This window comes from Porites lutea, chromosome 9 (genome assembly GCF_958299795.1).
Source record: "Porites lutea chromosome 9, jaPorLute2.1, whole genome shotgun sequence".
NCBI classification, from domain to species: domain Eukaryota; kingdom Metazoa; phylum Cnidaria; class Anthozoa; order Scleractinia; family Poritidae; genus Porites; species Porites lutea.
The window spans coordinates 819,750-837,369 of NC_133209.1; the positions used below are offsets into that span (position 1 = coordinate 819,750).

A 17,620-nucleotide genomic window follows, 5' to 3' on the forward strand; every position below is an offset into this window, starting at 1 on the left:
TTTTAATGGGGAATTATATTGGTATCAGTGTTATTGTTCATAAGTGGTTCTGAAAATTAAGAAAAGAAAAAGAAAAGGTGTGTAAAAGCAGGAAAAGGGTGCCTTCCCGGAATCCTTGCGACAACCACTGAATAAACGAAGACATTTTAGAATGTTTGACATACAATTAGCCATTAAACTCTGCGGAGTTTTTATTTACAAGTTAGTTCTACACGCTTCCGTTGTGTGACGTTCATTGTGTGCGTTAATTGTGTTAAAATTCCCCCAGGGGAATTTAAACATGATGAACAAGTCAACACCTTTTCAATGAGTCGTGAAAGAAACGGAAAATTGTATGTTCCTGAAAGTGACCTCAGAGAGATACAGATCCTAGAACAGCCGGCCTGCTGACAGAAGTTTTAAGGATTTGGCGTGCAGATAAGAGATCAAAGAATAACCCAACAGCAAAAAAAGGAAATATCCACCGAAGGGGGCGTGCGCACTCATGTGTAAACGTTAACTCCTTGAAATATTCCGCTAGCCAGTACGTCGCGCATTTTCCTATGCTTTGTGTTCGAGGGAACATCACAATTAAACCGTGCATAGTTTACATTTTTCATGAAGACGCGAGGATTACTCAACATTTTCTCACAGTCGGCGACATCAGACAGTCTTATTTAAAATCAGCGTGCTCAAGTTGAAGTTTACTTTTTGTGGAACGGAACATCATGGCGCGAACACTATGGAGGAGTTTAATCTTATTTTCACTACTCTTCTCTTGTGAAGCTTCGGACTCTGTAACATTTGAAGTTTTCGAGGAACTCGAACCAGGAACATTTGTGGGAGATATTTCAAACAGTACAACAGTTAAGGCACTGAACGCGAATGAGAATTTTAAACAGTTTATTCTCAGGTTTCAGTTCCTTGTGAATCAAGTAGCATTCAGAATAAACGCAAGTACAGGAATAATTCGCACCAAAACTAAGTTGGATAGGGAAGACTTATCACTTGTCGACGATACTTTTCAAACTCAAGTGCGAGTATCCAAAGGTTTTGGAATCGTGAATATGCCGATAGCGATTAAAGTTTTGGATATTAATGATAACAGTCCATATTTTCAGGAAACAGTTCAGAACATTGAAATCTTGGAATCTGCTCCGTTGGGCGCTGAGCTGGAAGTAACGGTTGCCGAAGACAAAGACATCGGCAGCAACACAGTTCAAAGTTACAAAATCATCAGTGGAAACGAGCGGGGTGATTTTAAGCTAAGAGTTTCTCGTCCTACTTCGGAACTCACGAAAGTCAAACTTGTGGTGGCGAAAAAGCTAGACCGCGAAAACAACGACAGCTATTATTTGGTGATAGAAGCCAGAGATGCAGGTAACCCGTCTAGATTTGCGACCAAAGGTCTCGACATAACTGTTCTTGACTCAAATGATCACATCCCAAAATTTAGCAAGGATCTCTTCACCGGTGAAATAAGAGAAAATTCACCTAATGGGACATTTGTGCTTCAAGTTAATGCTTCTGATAAGGACTTGGGTACGAATGCCGAAATCGTCTTTTCTTTAAAATCTCCACCACAATATGAAAACCTCTTCACGTTGGACGCGCAAACTGGCGAGTTGCGAACTAACGCTGTTTTGGATTACGAGCTCTCTAAGGTTTACCAGTTGGAAGTTACAGCAAGAGACAAAGGTCCAGACTCAATCCCTTCAAGTGCTGCTGTTAGAATCCAGGTTAGTGTAAAATGTTTACTTGCTTTAATAGAGTTAGAGGACTCAGAGTCCAATTTTGTGAACAAATGCCATGTTCGAGGAATAGGAAGGCTCATTGTTTTGCAATTTGTCGCGATTTTATTTTTAGGCCAAACAGTCTCTTAATTTTATAACTATACATCATTATGTTGCCTTTCATCTCTATTGTCCGTAAATGGTTGACTTTTTAGTCTTGGTACGCTTATGTTGAAATTTACAAAGAGATTTACATGTTATGATAACAGCAGTTGACAGACGAACAAAAAAGACTGTTGAAAGGAGAACCAGACATGAAATTGTTTTATGATTACCCCGCTTGCCCTAAACGAATTGAAACCTCGTTTCTTTGCCTCGGTTTAAGAACTAAAACGTTAGAGCATCTTTTATTTCTTAATCTTTAATTGCTGGAAGCCTGCTAATTTAAACAAAGACCCTTTGTTAAAACGTTGCCTAAAACTGAGATACGCGAAAATGAACAGTTGATTCTGAAGAATTCTCTTTGAATCGCAAGCAAGGGTCTCGCGTTATGTTGTTATATTACTTCACTTAGCCTCCTACTCGACTCAGCAAGAATTATTGCTTTTAAAGTTATAAGAAATTAAATTTAGATTATAGATCGCTTTATGAGATATTGAGGCAGTAATTTTTGATGGTTTTTGTTTTGATCGAGACTTAAATAGTAGCGAGAGTCTGTTCTCCAGCAGGTTGTTGAAGCTTGCTGTGTTACATTTTAAGTTCACTTTTGATTCAGTAAATACAGTGTAGATAGATTGTGTTTGTAAACGAAAGAGATAAACATCAGTCGTTGATTAACTCTTATCATGCGAATCCTTAAACTTCCCCGCTGTGAGTCCAATGATAGTGGTTTATTAGACACAATACAGTCTCTTTTGGTGACCTGCCTTTGTGATTAAAATCCTAAATTTTCTTTGTCAAACAGCGTATCACTTTCAAAGATACACAATAGCTTTCCATCATCTTTTAGATTAAGCTTTACTGAAAGACTTTTCATTATATATTGCTATGAATCAGAAATGAAAAGTTCACATGTTTCACTATACTTGCTTGCAACGTGCCTATTTATGATTTAACACCGGCGGTCTATCTGTATTTCCTATCTTCTTTGTGTTTGTCACTATTGTTTCGAAGGCTTTTCCACAGCGGTCTAATCCTAAATGACACCGCTCTTAAGATTTACATTGACTTTAAAAAGGCCCATTGAAACAGACTAATCGTATTTGCATATGATTTTCACGAATGTAAATACTTTCAACTTGCCTCCGCAAGTCATTATAAAACGTTTGTTCAGTGTTTTCTCGTGTTAAAAGCCTCTGAAATCGGACCGTGTTTATCTCGAAGGTGTATGACTTTAGCTAGCAAATTAACCCATCTTCTGAGACAGCTGTCTTTTTATCTCTCAAAGCTTTGCTCAAGATTCACGTGTGTGGTCCTCTTCCAAGCATTCCAGCTATGATTTTTTATTAGCGTCTAAATCACTGAAAATTAAAAACATCCGTGCTAACAGAAATTAATAAACTTCATATTTCCATGAGTTTTGGTGTAATTAAAAAATCCGCTCTTGCAGCCGGATATGTTTCAATTATGTTTGCTAATTTTACTGTTTCGGTGTGCTATTTCATCTATTCATAGAGAACCCTTGAAATCTGTGCGACCTGAAATGTTTGTTTACATTCATCACTAAGAAAGTAAAATATTTAAATTGTCTCCAGCGTGGATCCTGAAAGTTGGGTTCTGTTTCATTTATCCTGTTCTCCTCAACAGCCATTTTCTTGTTCCTCGGTGAAGTCAACCTTGTGGGGTAATTCAATTTCATTCCAGAATAGTAAATATACTTTGTTTTAATCTCACTTAAACCAGATTTCCACTTTAAAAGCTTAGGGTTATTAGCAGCTTTTAGTGAATAAAATATCCCGTTTAAGAAACTAAACAGAGCCTATTCTAATTAAATATTCCAAGGTCACCAGGTTTTTTTTGAAATGATAAAAAACCTGAGGTATAAAATGTTCGGAAGGAAAGATGAAAAAAAGAAAGAAAGAAAGAGGATTTCACCATCATGAACAGCGTTAATTATTTTTACCTCTAGTCAAGATAAATAACAATTATTCACCGAAGTGGAGGTGGCTAGTCCTGGATATTTACCGAACTGCGAAGCAGTGAGGTAAATATCCACGACTAGCCACCGACACTGAGGTGAATAATTGTTTTAGTATATACTAAAACAGTGAGATCATTGAGCACAAAAATGATGATTTTTAACTCAAATACTGTTGCCAACGATTACAATTTTGGCGCGTAATGACCGGGCGGCTGCGGCCGTCGCTTTATTCTTGCGGACAATTAAAACTTTTCAAGGCATTTGTTTAGCTCTTGCGGGGAAATTTCTTCAAAAGGAGTTGTGAATTCTTTCTGTATTTAAAATCAATGAAGCTTATTTATGAATCAATGAAGCTTATTTATGAACAACTCAACTAAATAAAGTAAGCAAGACTTAAACTTAATTTGCATTTGTAAACAAAAACTTTTTCACCAGTTTTATCGATAAATTAGTGTCAAAAAGACAAAGCTTTACCTGTTAAAACTTCCAATCCGAACTTCGTCACCTTCTTCGTGTATTTCAGGAACAGCTTGCTTGATTAGTTGTGAAATTTGTTTGTTTGTTTACGGCAGAAAACCGGGAAGGCATTTTGCTCGCAACTTACGCGAGTTTGGCGTTGCTCGCTCGGAGGAACTGGAGGTGAATCAGTGAATAGTGCAGGATATTCACTGATTGGGTAGCCAATCAGAGCGCTCGAAAAACACTATCCACTGTTTTAGTATATACTAAAAGAAGATACACATTTTTGATACACAAGCCGTGAGTAACACACGAAAGACGTTATTGGGTTTTGTTCGCTTTTAGTTGCTTTGCATTTTCCCTATTTGGTTATGCGAACGCTAGCAAAACATCCGAAGTTTGTAGTGCAATTGAAAAATTTTGCATCTTAATGATTTTATTTTTTCCGGACAAAATCGCGCCTTAAATGGAGGCTTCATGGTTTTTCTTGAATTGGCTGGAAAACAAAAAATGAAGATCTAATATTGGCATGTTATGCAGGAAGTTCGCGTTTTTGGCTTTCTTTTTCGTCATGAACTCGTTACGCCGATTTATTTAAAACAAACTGGTGTGGTGTCATTGAGAATGAACACAAAGTTGTTTATATCAAGCGATTCTTTCGCTTTTTGTTGTTTCATTTGTTTAGAAGCTATTTGTAAGTTGTTGAGGTGAATCCTGCTGATAGGAATACGTCTTTAGCGTGGTTTTAAAGTGATATGTGACCATGAACCGGCGAGAGCCAAGTGATAAGTCATCGGAATCGCGCCTGAGTAATTGCATAACGTTTTGATTTGTTCATCTGAATGACTTCTAATGAAAGCAAAAGTATAGAAAGTAATGAAACATCAACCAAAACTTGTCTAATTTACGGAAATTGTTGATATTTATCAACATGTACTCCGTTTTACCAGAATTTTCCTCTCGATGTTAGGTGCACGTTCACCCACGAAGCCCACACTTGACGCCCAAAAAAAGTATGATGCGATTATTATTAAATCTGCATAAAAATAGCTTTGATATGTTTTGGATTCCACGGTTTTGTCTGGAGTGAAAAATCAATGAGTTTTCTAACGAGAGCAATAGGAACAACAGTGAGCATTGTTTCTAATACGTTGAGAGTTAAGACCGAATCTGGGGCCCGTTTCTCGAAAGTCCCGGTAACTTTTCGGGCCCGAAATCAAATATTCAGATCGAAATATAAAGAATAAGAGCGCGGGTCCTGGCTAGCAAACTACTCCATTTTGTTTCACCAACTGATAGTTTTATCATGCTAGATGCAAAACTATTGAAACCTCGATCTTTAATGTAAACGGAGACAGCTTACCGGGCCCGTTAATTATCGGGACTTTCGAGAAACGGGTCCCTGAGCTTCAATTGATAAGCACAACTTTCTAGTCGCTTCGGTAACAGTTTTCCATCTTTGTTGTGAAGAAATGACTATGATATGTTTGTATTTAATTTGAGCGTTTTAGTCTCAAGCACGTAGTCGAATTTTTAAGCTGGCCAGAAAATGACAAATATTGTTCTCTTAGTTTGCTCTTAAAATCAAACCAGGAGTTAGTGATAGTGTAATCAAAACTGTTAACGACCTCGTTTTCGGCTGATTCCAATAAACTTGAGTTGCTTTACAATCGTGAAAGATAGAAATAAATTATTTGTAAACATAAAGTAATTGATGTTGTAGAAACAGTAGTGCACGAAAATTGGTGTTATTTAGAATCTTCTGGTGGTCATTTTGAGTGCTGGGTGGAAGTTTGATTTAGCTCTTTCTCTCGCAACTTTGAGAGTAAGCAGTGCCTCCCCAAGCATTCCGATGATGCAATACGGTAGTTCAACCTGCATCCAGTCAAGTAAGGGCGCGAGGAAGCTCTTAGAATATACCTTGTTCTATTGGCTAATGACGCTAAAAGTGAATGACCCAAATAATGTTCCTATCCGTACAAACAGTGCTGTGTGGGTGTGTTTTCAGAAGCCAATGAAAATAGAGGTTTCTGAGAACTTAATGATTCCGGGTGTTCTGTGTAGCCAGGTAGTGAACAAAGTATGCACTTATTAGCATGTGACTTGCTATTGGTGAATAGTGGCATGAGTAGACAGTGCCATACCATTATCGTAAAGGTGGAACAGCACTGGTCTATTTTATCCAGTAACACTTTGAAAAACTAAAGGACTCCAAACTCGACATTGCTTTGTCCATCCCATATTCCTCCCAAAAAGCACTGGAGACCGAAGGAGATGAGCGTTAGAAGTTTGCCATGCATTTTTAACTCTCAACTCAAACACGTAGGCTCAAACAACGAAGGCCTTGATTCGTTGATAGTGCATAAATTGCGGGTACACGTGAAAATATTTAGGGGAGGGATTGCTGTACATAAATTGTCCCAAGTTACTATGTTGGTCTTCGTGTTTGCCCAGACAATTCGACGAAGCGCCTTCAAAAACTTCTTTTACTAACAAGTTAGTTCTTTGACACTCTTCTAGGTGCTTGACGAAAACGATAACACGCCAGAAATAACCGTGGCCAACATCTCAAGGGTATTTGACGGAAAAGGACGGCTTCCAGAGGACACCCTACCAAAAACTGGTCTTGCTATGGTGACAGTAAATGACAGGGACAGTGGCCAAAACGGTCGCGTGACGGTCACGCTACAGCACCACAAGCAGGATTTCGACCTAGCGGAAATGTTCCCTGGGTCATACATACTTGAAGTAAAGAATCCTTTGAGCCTCGACCGCCACAAGCAATACAAGATAAAAATTGTCGCTGAGGATCAAGGTGTCCCGACGTCACGGCGGAACAGTCGTGTGTTTGTGGTTAAGTTGGCGGACAGTAACAGAAATGCTCCTGTATTCTCTCAGGACGTATATAAGTTAGAAGTCCGTGATGACGTCACAGTTAGTGAAGTGGTCACCATGGTAACGGCAACTGACGAAGATCAGGGGAGAAACGCAGAGTTGACATACAACATAGAGAGTTTAAGCATCGGGAAACTTAACGGAACTGAAGAGGATAAGAGCAAGTGGTTTTCGATTGATCCCACAACTGGTCAAGTGCGCGTTGTGTCGGAGTTGTGGTGTGCTTTTACTCCATCCTTTCGTCTCCAAATTGACGTGAAGGATAAAGGCCGCGTGCCTTTTCATGGGAAAACAACACTTAATATTTCCGTTCGGTGTTCTAAACATTTGTTCAACTTCAGTGTAACAGAGAATGAACCTGAAGGGACTGAAGTTGGAAAAATCCGTTTTTCCAATGTTATACCGGAGAGGCCACTTCAGATAAGATTGCTCTCGGACGGTAATCAAGAGTTCGCCATTGATGAAAAAACAGGCGTCCTCACTACAAAGAGGCTACTTGACCGAGAAGATGTGTCCTCATACTTGCTAACAGCTGTTTTATCAGATGGAAGCGCGGAAATGAAACTCGCGGTGAACATAAAGATTGTGGATGAGAATGATAACACTCCAGTGTTCATAGGTTTAAGGGACCACGATAACATAACACTTACAAAACCGGTTTTTATCGGAGAAACAATTTTGAAAGTACAGGCTGTGGACGAAGATTCTGGGTCAAACGGGCAAGTGCAATACTCCATTGTCGGTGGGAATGACAATCAAGTGTTTCGCATAAACACGCGAAACGGGAGAATCACGCTTCGAAAACAACTGAATAAGGCATTGTATAAACTGACGATCAAAGCTTCGGATTCTGGTGTCATTGAAGAAGAAAGTTTTCTCCGCTTGAGCATCTCCGTCAAGTCCATAACACCTGCCCCTCCCTCCTCACCCCCAACGACAAAAAATGTGGGGGTAGTAGATAGCAGGAAGGGCGGCTTCTTCGAGGATACGAAAATGATCATTATTATCGCGGTTGCTGCGGGCGTCTTGTTATTGACTATTTTTCTGACAGCGGTATTCTGCATTAGGCACAGGCGCAAAGGAGAAAAGAAACCGGATGAAGTGGGTAATCGCGGGAGCTATCATGAACCAGATATCAGTCGCGAGGACGCGCTCATGGCGTCCAAGAAAATGTTCCACCAAGCTACCGCTAAACAGCGCCAGTCACCTAGTACACGACAAAAAACAGTCAACGTCTCACCCTACCCTATTAAAAAGATGCACTCAATGCCGTATCAAGCCGCAGGGACAGGGTCTCCCACCGGACCGGTCAAACCGGATATGTACTACCCGGTTGAACAGGAAATGATAGAGTATGGTAGCAGTGACGATGAACTAGACAGTGGACGTGGTGGGAGCTCTCGCTCAAGTCCATATTGCACTCACAGTCCACCATCCAAGAAGAAGGAGAATTGGTCACACCCTCACGTGCGATATAACGCCCCTGCGCCTTACAGGGCTCGTGGTCCTGCTCTTCCCCCATCCCCTCCCCCTTACGAAGAAGTTCAAAGGCGACCAGAATTCGTGACCATTTCAGGAATCACGCATTCCACTACGGATCTCTAGATACATGTATCCTTAGCGCACACATTAGCCTGCGTGGCAGGCATTCAAAAGGGAAGGGGAAGGGAATTTGGTCGAGAGACCGTGCGCGAGGCAGAAGGGAGTAGAGGTACGCAGTCCTATTCCTCCCCCACGCGCGCCTTTCGCGCTCACACTTCTTGCGCGTTCGTAATCCCCTTATCCTTCCCTTTTAAACGCCTGCCACGCCAGGGTACAAACACACACATAAATTAAAAAGCAGTATCCTGAGCTTTGGACGACGCGCTAGTTTGGAACGTCTACATTATTTCACCCCTATCGATCATCGCGTTCTTTCTTGAAATATTGTATATATACGTCCGTTACTGTTTACATTCACCCAACTTTCGATTACTTTAAAAACGAGAGGAAACTGGACCGAGCATTCGCAAAGTCTTCTGGGATGGTTACTAGGGACGCGCTGGTCATCTATTGGCCAATTTGTTTTCCTGTCCTCCGTAACAATCCCAGAAGTCTTTGCGAACGTTTACTTGTTTTGAGAAATTTAGGTAGGTGAGCCAGCATGAACTTGAAAAGCTATTCACCTCAGTTGCCAGAGGCAAACGCCGAAACAAACATTTAGGTCAAAAGGAAAAATAGCTGATTTGGAATTGTACTAGATTTATACTGCTATATCAAATATGTTATATCAAGTTTTCTGAGTTTTCTTGTCTCGGGAAAGCGTTAAGTAGAATGTTAATATTTTGTAAGTAATTCACGACCAATATACGAATGAAAAAGTTTGATATTGTAGTCAGTAAGTTTAACCAGTGAAATAAAAAGGCAAAATGAAACATTTGTTATTCTCAACCAGTTTTAGTTTTTACCTTTCACTAATTTCAAATCGTCGCGGACGATGCGGACATATCTCTTTATCTCGTTGCAAGCCGAAGGAGAGAGAAAGAGAAAAGAGACTGGGTATTAGTTTTCGAACCCGTGGATGCTGTTCAATGCTGCTCGATGCTCTGGTTAAGAAACTTGAATTGGCCTTTTCCGAGCTCCAGGAAAAAGAAAAAGAAAGCCAAGTGCGAAACCTTTCTTGTGTGAAAATAATTTTTATTTGCATGAGAATAAAAATCATTTTCATATCAATAGCTTCGCACTTAGCCTCAATTTGAAACAGAGGTTTAGGGTAACTTGGAGATGTCCTTTTTTAACCTTGCCAAGTGTGTCTCGTTCCCAGGCTGGCACCCATGCAAGAACGCATAGATTGATTCCTGCCCCAGTGCCCGTCATTTATTTTGGTCGTGTAGTTTCGTTACAACAAAACCGGAGTGACACTAGAAACAATAAAGGCCGTCAGCAAAACAATTCTGTGATTCTCTTTAGTGAAGGCTATGATTTCAGTGCAACATTTGTTATGCAATACGCATCAATTACATACCGTAAGCTTGGCCAGTGGCAATCCGTCAGTGACGTCAGCTCAGTTTGATCCAGTTTTGAAAACGATCTGTAGACCTACCGCTAATTTCCGAACGTGAATGCGCGCGCGCAGCAACGAGTATGAGGGGAACGGTCTCCGAGTTCGGGCGGACCTTAGACAGTGAATGGAAAGAAAAGTGCAAATAAATTTGGTTTATTGTCTTTTTCAATAAGTCGCTATCACATTGTCTTGGCTATGTGCTGTTTTCTGTACATGAAGACTACACAAGTTTGTTTAGTAATTAACTCGTCTCTCCTATGGATTATATACACATGCACTGAATCTTGCATTTCGAACATTCGCTTCCACCGATGTCTTTATTCCGGAGATGTCTCTAATCGGCTCTCGTTATCGTATCTCAAGTTTGGGTCTGGCTTGACTGCCTAGTTCAAGTTTGACAAGCCATTCGTTGATTATTTTTCAATTCTATTCTACCGATATAAAACAGGAAAGGTATTTTATGTAATTTCCTAAAGGTTTAAGAAAATCAGTTGTCTTTTCCTGGCCTCAACAGCAGCTTTCCAGTTTCTTTAAGACAGAAACTGCTACAGCAATTTGCTAATGAACGTTTACAACGGGTTGGACAGAAGTTACTGATCCAGAGGGTTAAATGACGTATTTATTGGAGTGTGGTGCTTCGGTCCCAGCGAGGCTGAGGAGCGATCATAGGATTAGCCGCAGGGGGCGCGATTGCTTGCTCATTAACTAAAGGCTGCTGTTGTTCCCTTGCCTCTGGCGGTGGCGGAAGAAAATTACTTTGATCACTGGGAAGTGGGGAGTCGTTCTGAAAGGCCAGCGGCTGATTTTCGTTTTGTAATGCTTTGGCCAAAGGAGCATCGTTAACACCAGTTTCTAGATCAGGTTGATTTCCTGTAAAACCAGCTGGCGCATTGGCTTCACCACCAGGTTGGTCATTTTGATATGCACTCATAGGTGACATAGGAGCCATTGGGGGTGGCAAGGGTGCCATGGGTTGCTGTGGCATGAAAGACGCCTGGGGAGCCTGTGGATATTGCTGCGGCTGCGGTTGATACGCCAGTGGTTGTTGATTGTAAAGCGAGGGTGCAAAGCTGGACTGTTCGGGGTACCCTGGTGCTACAGGAGGTAACACAGGGGGTGATGCTGGAGGCACTGCAGGGGGTGCTGCTGGAGGTGCTGTTGGAAAAAATATGATTTAATTATTTTTATTGATTGACTTCACATGATGGCTGAACAAGGAATATAGGTATTCGTGATCTAACTAAGGAATTTCCCAATGTAGTTTTTAAAGCTAGTGTCAACTTTCAACGAGACCATAATGTACCTTGTTTACCGCCCAAAATTTTGCATAACCATGGTTTTCAATTTCTCCTGGGTATTGCAGTCGTCCCATGAGAAATCGGAGACAATGGTTACGCAAAATCTTCGGTAAACAATAGATAAGGGGCCAAATAATGTCCCTTTAGCCCAGCTATTAGCAATGGGAAATGGAGTTTATAGGGAAAAATAAAAAAATGGACAGCTTTAGCCTGTTCACAAACTTTCTACTTTCTCTTAAGAGGTCGTCGAGTGCGCGTAAAAATAAAAACTGCGAGAAGAAGACCATATGGTTGCGCCGCTTGCTTTAAAATAGTTGCGGACTAAGAAAGTTTTCATTAAAATAATCACTTACCTGGAAGAGGAACAGCTGCATCAACAAACGGATCCAGGTCCAAACGGTAAAAGTAAGTGTAAGAGAAACAAAATATAGCATAAATGAATATTAAATTCATCCAACTTTCGTCGTGACAGCTTGAGTGCTTTCCGTCTCTCGTTTTGCTATAAGTGATACATTTAGTTATAATCTCCCATGGGGAGTTGTTATAATTCTTAGTAGGCTAGCTACCGCTTCTCAAAACACTCCTCCATTTATGATCGGCTTATTAGTGACCATGGTCTTAACCTAATTGTTAGGATTGCCGACTTATTTTTTTTCCTTTTCTTTGCCTGTTTACCATATCAAGTTTTGTCCTCGTGGTTAACTCTTAGTTTTCCTGTTTTCCTTCCCTGTTAGTGCTTTTATATTCGGCTTCCTATTTCTTCTCGAACAATCATCGGGACTCTGACACTAAACATTTCCATGGCGATCAGACAAAATTTTACATTGTTATCTGAGAGAAGATTCTCCCCCCCTCCTGTCCTCTCCCTTTCCCTCCCCTCCCTTCCCCTCACCTGTTCTCAAGCTCTGTCTACCCTCTCCCACACCAATTATTAGATTAAAATTTTTTTCGTACCATTTGGGTCCTTGACACATGTCGGTCTGTTGACGGCGATAGCATCCTTACATTTTGGCATCACACATGGTACGTATTGAATCTTACAGGTTTGACCAACGGGGCACTGGAATTTCTGTTGTCCAGGTTAAAAAAAAAAACGTTAAATTATACTAGTTTTAATATTTACCAAGCTGGACCTATTGCCAATTATAAGCGCAAAAAATAACAACGATCACTTAAAATTAGCCGTTACTAGCATATTTAGCTGCTATAAAGGTGTTATTGCAAATGCTGTTAAAATTGATGACTTACTTCTTCTTGAGCTCACTGAGAACTATTCAATTTATGAAATGCACAGAAGTTCAGGCCTTCACGCCCTATAGATAAGGATTATCTATTTCCATTGCCTGGACCTTCAAGATATTCTCGTCCCCAGAGCTACTGGGCTCGTTTCTAACGAGACAAAAGACGGGCTCGGGGCACAAGAATGTTTCCAGATTAAGGACAAGTGCTCATGCCGTAAATTAATATATTAAGTTCCATTCTACAACCAGTGACCAGTACATGGCCGTACCTTGACTCAATCTCTAGACTCTAATATAAATTCCTTCATGTTACCTTTTGCAGTTAGTAATGCATAAAATGGGATTTTTCCCAAGGTAATTAAATCAAATAAATTACAAATGTTGCTCTCCAGAAAACGGTTTTTGGGACGGCGCAGTTAAAAGGTGCGTTGGCTTCATCTTACCTTGCATGGATTTGGATCTCGCACTGAAAAAAATTAAATGCAATCTAATTATTTATCTTTCGTTATTGTGGGTTAAAAAGCTGTTGAAATGCAAGACAACAGGTAAGTTATATTGGTTATTCTAAAAAGAGCTTTACATGAAATGCAAATGTACTTGTTTCACACATGTATCACAACAATCGATGTGGTACTGGTAATGGTAAACGTAAAGACAATTAGGACCGAAAGGCATTTAAACCATGCAGTGCGTCTTTCGGGGTTATATACTGGCATTAACTACCATAAGTACTTGGCGCTTCTGTATTTTTCGCTTCTAAAATTTTAGGCATGGTCCGTTTCATATACAAGGGACTATTTCCAGTACAGTACTGGAAATGTAGCAAGTTCTACCTACTTGTAGGTGTGCACACCATGCCACCACAGTAGTTCTTGCAGCACTTCCGGTCAGCGTCACAGTGGCTGTCCTCTGAACACTCAGACTCAGTGCATTTGGGATTAGCGTCATCTGGAAGTACATAAGCCACGCCCCAGAAGTTCAGGCGAGGGTCCTTGATTTTAAAGTTCTCCGCAGGATTAACGCACAATCCAGTTCGCGAGAGATAACCTGGAATAATAGCAAATCTTTTAATTATGTTGATTATATCCTCGCTATAAAGTCTGACGAATTATTGGAAAGAAAGAAAAGTATGTACGTTCCCACAGCAGAACAGCCATTTTTGCTTCTTTAGTTTTCCTTCCTCGAATAGTATATTTTGTTAATTAAAAGGCAATGGTGTAAAATACATTTTTTTTAACCATTTGAACATTTTCAAGGAGGCAGCGTGGCTGAGTGGTTAGAGCGCTGGACTTACAATTCAGAGGTCCCGACTTCAAGTCCCCCCCTGACCGCTAGCTGGATTTGTTCACGGTAGTCTCGAGTTCAAATCCTCGACCACGCTTGTAAATAGCCAGCTGGTTTGCCTCCGGCCAGTTGTGATTCTTAACCCTGTTAAGTTCAATTTGAATTTTTTATTTCAGGTATTTGCTCGGCCCCAGTAGCATTAGTGCTATAAAATATAGTAGTATAAATAGAGTCTGTTGTAGATAAAGAAATGTCATATTGCACTAACTTTCGAGTCTGTGGGCAAAAAAATAGAGTTCGGAGCTGATTCAAATGAACCCTCTTTGGCTTTTATATCACTTGTTTTTCAGTATCTGACAAACACGGAAATTGGAAATTCGTTTTGTCCATAATTACGTACAGGAAGATGTCCAGCTTACCTCTTTTGTTTCTTTGTATTGACCCTGTGAATGGAAAAATATTTGTTAGGCATATAATGATATTAGTGGAAAATCGTTAAACTACCAGATGGGCTCCTGAAACCTCTTAATTATTTCAATAATCCACCAAAAGGAAGCATTGAAATCATATTTTATATATAGTATCTCAGAATCACTTTGTAATTTTAAAAAATATACATGAAAATTTAAGGTTATCTTTCTGGCATATTATAGCAGATACTGTACATGCGAAAAAAAAAAAAAAAAAAACACGCGCAAACAAGTCATCTGCATTTGGTTGTGAGTTCATTGAGTTGGGGCTTAACGTCCCCCGGCGGAGTTTGGATAGAGGTGTGCCGCCGAACCCTTCAAACCCTGACCCCGTTTAAGACAAAAATCATTCATTTTACCACTCTGTTTAAGAAAAGAGAACTAATTTAATGAATTAAGTAATTTTTTTCAAGTTAAATGTATATAGTGGATAGGAGGAGAGACGTTACCTGACTGACATAATACAGCAATTCCAGCTAAAAGTAAAACTACAAATGCCCTCATTATTCAACTCATCCACAGCTTGTTGATCTGTTAAAAAGAAGGGGAGCTAACATTAAGAAAGATATACCGAAGTAAAATGCCGATATCTCTCAAACAAACTCTCTGTGTACTAGCTTTTTGACGCTTAAAAATGAAGTAATTGGGGTAACACAATCACTGGTAAACCAGTAGTTTTCATTGTGGCCAAAACGGTTAAGAATTCCAGCTGGCAGGAGGCAAACCAGTTGGCTTTTTACCAATTTGACCCAGGAGTTGCACTCGGGAACTACTGAGAGCAAATCCAGCTAGTGGTTAGGCTAGTGGGCGTGGGTTGAACTCAAGGCATCGCAGATTACAATTAAACGCTCGATCACGCTACCTTCTTGGCTGAGCTAACACTGATTGTATTCTAGAAAATGGACGGGGAAGGCCCTCATAAAAAATTTAACATGTAGATGTATAGAAAGAACCATTCAAAATTCCCATTGTGAAATTCTCAGCTGTTGTTATGTGCTTGTCACTGTAAGGGGTCATGAGAGGTAAAATAAACCAGGAATAACCAAGTGGGGACTAGAATGCAGGGTCCGTTAGCGATAAGCCGTACCTGGTCCCCCGATCTCGTCCTCAGGGCTTTTTTCTTAGAGAAAAAGGATCATTATACGTTAACACTTTCTTCTCACTTAGGGCAAAATGTTGGCTTAGGGGAGGGGTAGGTGGGCAAAATCCCTAGTAACGAGGTTGTTAGTACCCCTCACACGAGAGAGTACTGCTTAATACTGAAGGACTACGTAGTTTGATTGACTAAAGCCGAGGATTGCACAAAAATGACGCATTTGGCACACTGCTTACTGTCCTTACGGTTGTTTAGAATTTAAAAAGAACTTTGTATTTATCCGTAGCAGCCCAATATTACATCTAATTAATTCACTGAAATTTAGTACTTGGAGGACTCTAGGAGATAGTGACGTGAAAAACTAGGCGAGGACGTCTCTTATGGGGGCGAGGGATGAGAGTCAGCTAGAACGAGGGCCCAGTTCGCGACTGGCATCGCCGGACTATCCAGATATTCCGTTATTGCATTATCATGCACCATTGTTTCTTAATCAGCTTCTTGCTCCAATTTGTCTTATTCTGAATTTTTTTCTTAATTAAATGTGATTTCATTTTTTTTATGATTTAGATTTTTTTTTTTTTATGACTACCTAAGCAGATCGACAATTCTCTCTTTTAGCTGTCCAGTTGAACGCCAAAGAAAAGTGATTAAATATTTTCCTTGATTGTTTAACTCTTCGTTCGTTATATCAGAAGTGAAAGTTCGCCTTATCAGAATGGGTACCCGCTGGTATCAATGGCAGGTTGTTGATATTTTGCACATGAGTGGATCTAAAACAGTTGAGACGAAGGACTTAAAATCTTCAGTAATTTCATCTTTTACCTTAAAACCAAACCGCGTTGTACTCTTCAAAAATTGGATGCAGCGAATAATTCTATTATAACAGAAGCTAATGATAACGGACCACTATGTTTGTGCCAGACAACTTGTGTTCCATGCGCATATCTTGTACTAAGATCGCATCAAAATTTTCTGTTGTAAATTATATTATTGTAACTGCTACTTATGCTAAGATATTTACGTTTCTCTCGAGATAAGTGATAGCTGAAATTGCCATAAAACCGCAAATAGACATTGCAACTTGATCAAATTGTTATTATATCTGTCTATTTTTTTGGTTTTTTATAGCACAATATGAAGTTTTTAAGGAAGAATTTTACTTAACCCATAAAAACCATGCACAAATGAATCACGGAAAAATTTACCTTACCTTTTAGAGAACAACTTTTAAAATTTCCCTATTTTCTTGCCTTTCTTCCTCCGTGCAAAAATAATTTCCCCAATTACCTCATTTCTTGAAAATTAGAGAATCACACTATTTACCGCTGACCAAAGGAATTTCACATCATCAAAAAGGCGTCGGACAAGAGTGTTTTTTTTGCCTTAATTGATTTATTTCTTCGCCACTACCAGCTTGATGAACTTTACACAGTTGTGAAAGTTATCTTGCGAGGTTCGCTTCAACATTATGAACAATGCTAAGGATCTCTACGTTAAAATTGTTACCGGGTGTTGTCTGTGGGCGAGATAGTAGTTTTTTTAAACATTTTAATTATAGCTCGGACTTGAATTAAAGAGGGCTGAAAATAACTAACTTAATCGTGGCATATAATGTTATTTAACATTTTTCTGTTTTTGGTTGTATTTCAGATATTTTTCCTTTTTTAATTTCGAGAAACTTAATTACCATTTGTAAACAAAAATTGCTAAAATTTATCGTCATCGAAGCGAAAAGAAGCTCTGAGAAAAATTATTTCTTTCTTAGCGTGAATTTGACTTAAACCGCTGTAAATTCAAAATGGCGTCCTCACCCCGGTAAGCAGTGACAAATAAAATTCACTCAGTGAAAAATATATTTCTAAATGAATGCTCATTCTATACATGTGGTATCCCGCGTACCGCGTCCATCGGAGATAGCTACTACGGCATATAAGACAGCTTTCCATTTTGAAGTAATTTTTTTTGTGTATTGCGAACCGCGT

The 17,620-nt window shown here is 39.7% G+C and overlaps 2 protein-coding genes across 2 annotated transcripts; one reads left to right on the forward strand and one right to left on the reverse strand.

The window, feature by feature from the left end:
• Window positions 1-254: 254 nt before the first annotated feature.
• On the forward strand, window positions 255-9,636 carry LOC140947318 (protocadherin-1-like). The gene is made up of 2 exons (XM_073396383.1): window positions 255-1,718; window positions 6,832-9,636. The coding sequence occupies exons 1-2, from the start codon at window positions 708-710 to the stop codon at window positions 8,809-8,811; spliced, it is 2,991 nt and encodes a 996-aa protein (XP_073252484.1). The 5' UTR covers window positions 255-707; the 3' UTR covers window positions 8,812-9,636.
• Window positions 9,637-10,383: 747 nt separating this feature from the next.
• Window positions 10,384-16,923, reverse strand: LOC140947319 (uncharacterized). Its single transcript, XM_073396384.1, has 8 exons — window positions 16,849-16,923; window positions 14,992-15,073; window positions 14,492-14,515; window positions 13,626-13,835; window positions 13,232-13,254; window positions 12,502-12,616; window positions 11,901-11,915; window positions 10,384-11,404 (listed from the first exon to the last, which is right to left on the reverse strand). The coding sequence occupies exons 2-8, from the start codon at window positions 15,044-15,046 to the stop codon at window positions 10,869-10,871; spliced, it is 978 nt and encodes a 325-aa protein (XP_073252485.1). The 5' UTR covers window positions 15,047-15,073; window positions 16,849-16,923; the 3' UTR covers window positions 10,384-10,868.
• Between the last annotated feature and the right edge of the window lie 697 nt (window positions 16,924-17,620).

Coding starts and splice junctions, on each gene's coding strand:
- LOC140947318 (XM_073396383.1), top strand. CDS start 708: ATGGCGCGAACACTATGGAGGAGTTTAATCTTATTTTCACTACTCTTC. Junction 1,719..6,831: donor GTGCTGCTGTTAGAATCCAG/GTTAGTGTAAAA, acceptor ACACTCTTCTAG/GTGCTTGACGAAAACGATAA.
- LOC140947319 (XM_073396384.1), bottom strand. CDS start 15,046: ATGAGGGCATTTGTAGTTTTACTTTTAGCTGGAATTGCTGTATTATGT. Junction 14,516..14,991: donor TGCTGTATTATGTCAGTCAG/GTAACGTCTCTC, acceptor TTCCATTCACAG/GGTCAATACAAAGAAACAAA. Junction 13,255..13,625: donor CATGGTGTGCACACCTACAA/GTAGGTAGAACT, acceptor AATTTTTTTCAG/TGCGAGATCCAAATCCATGC.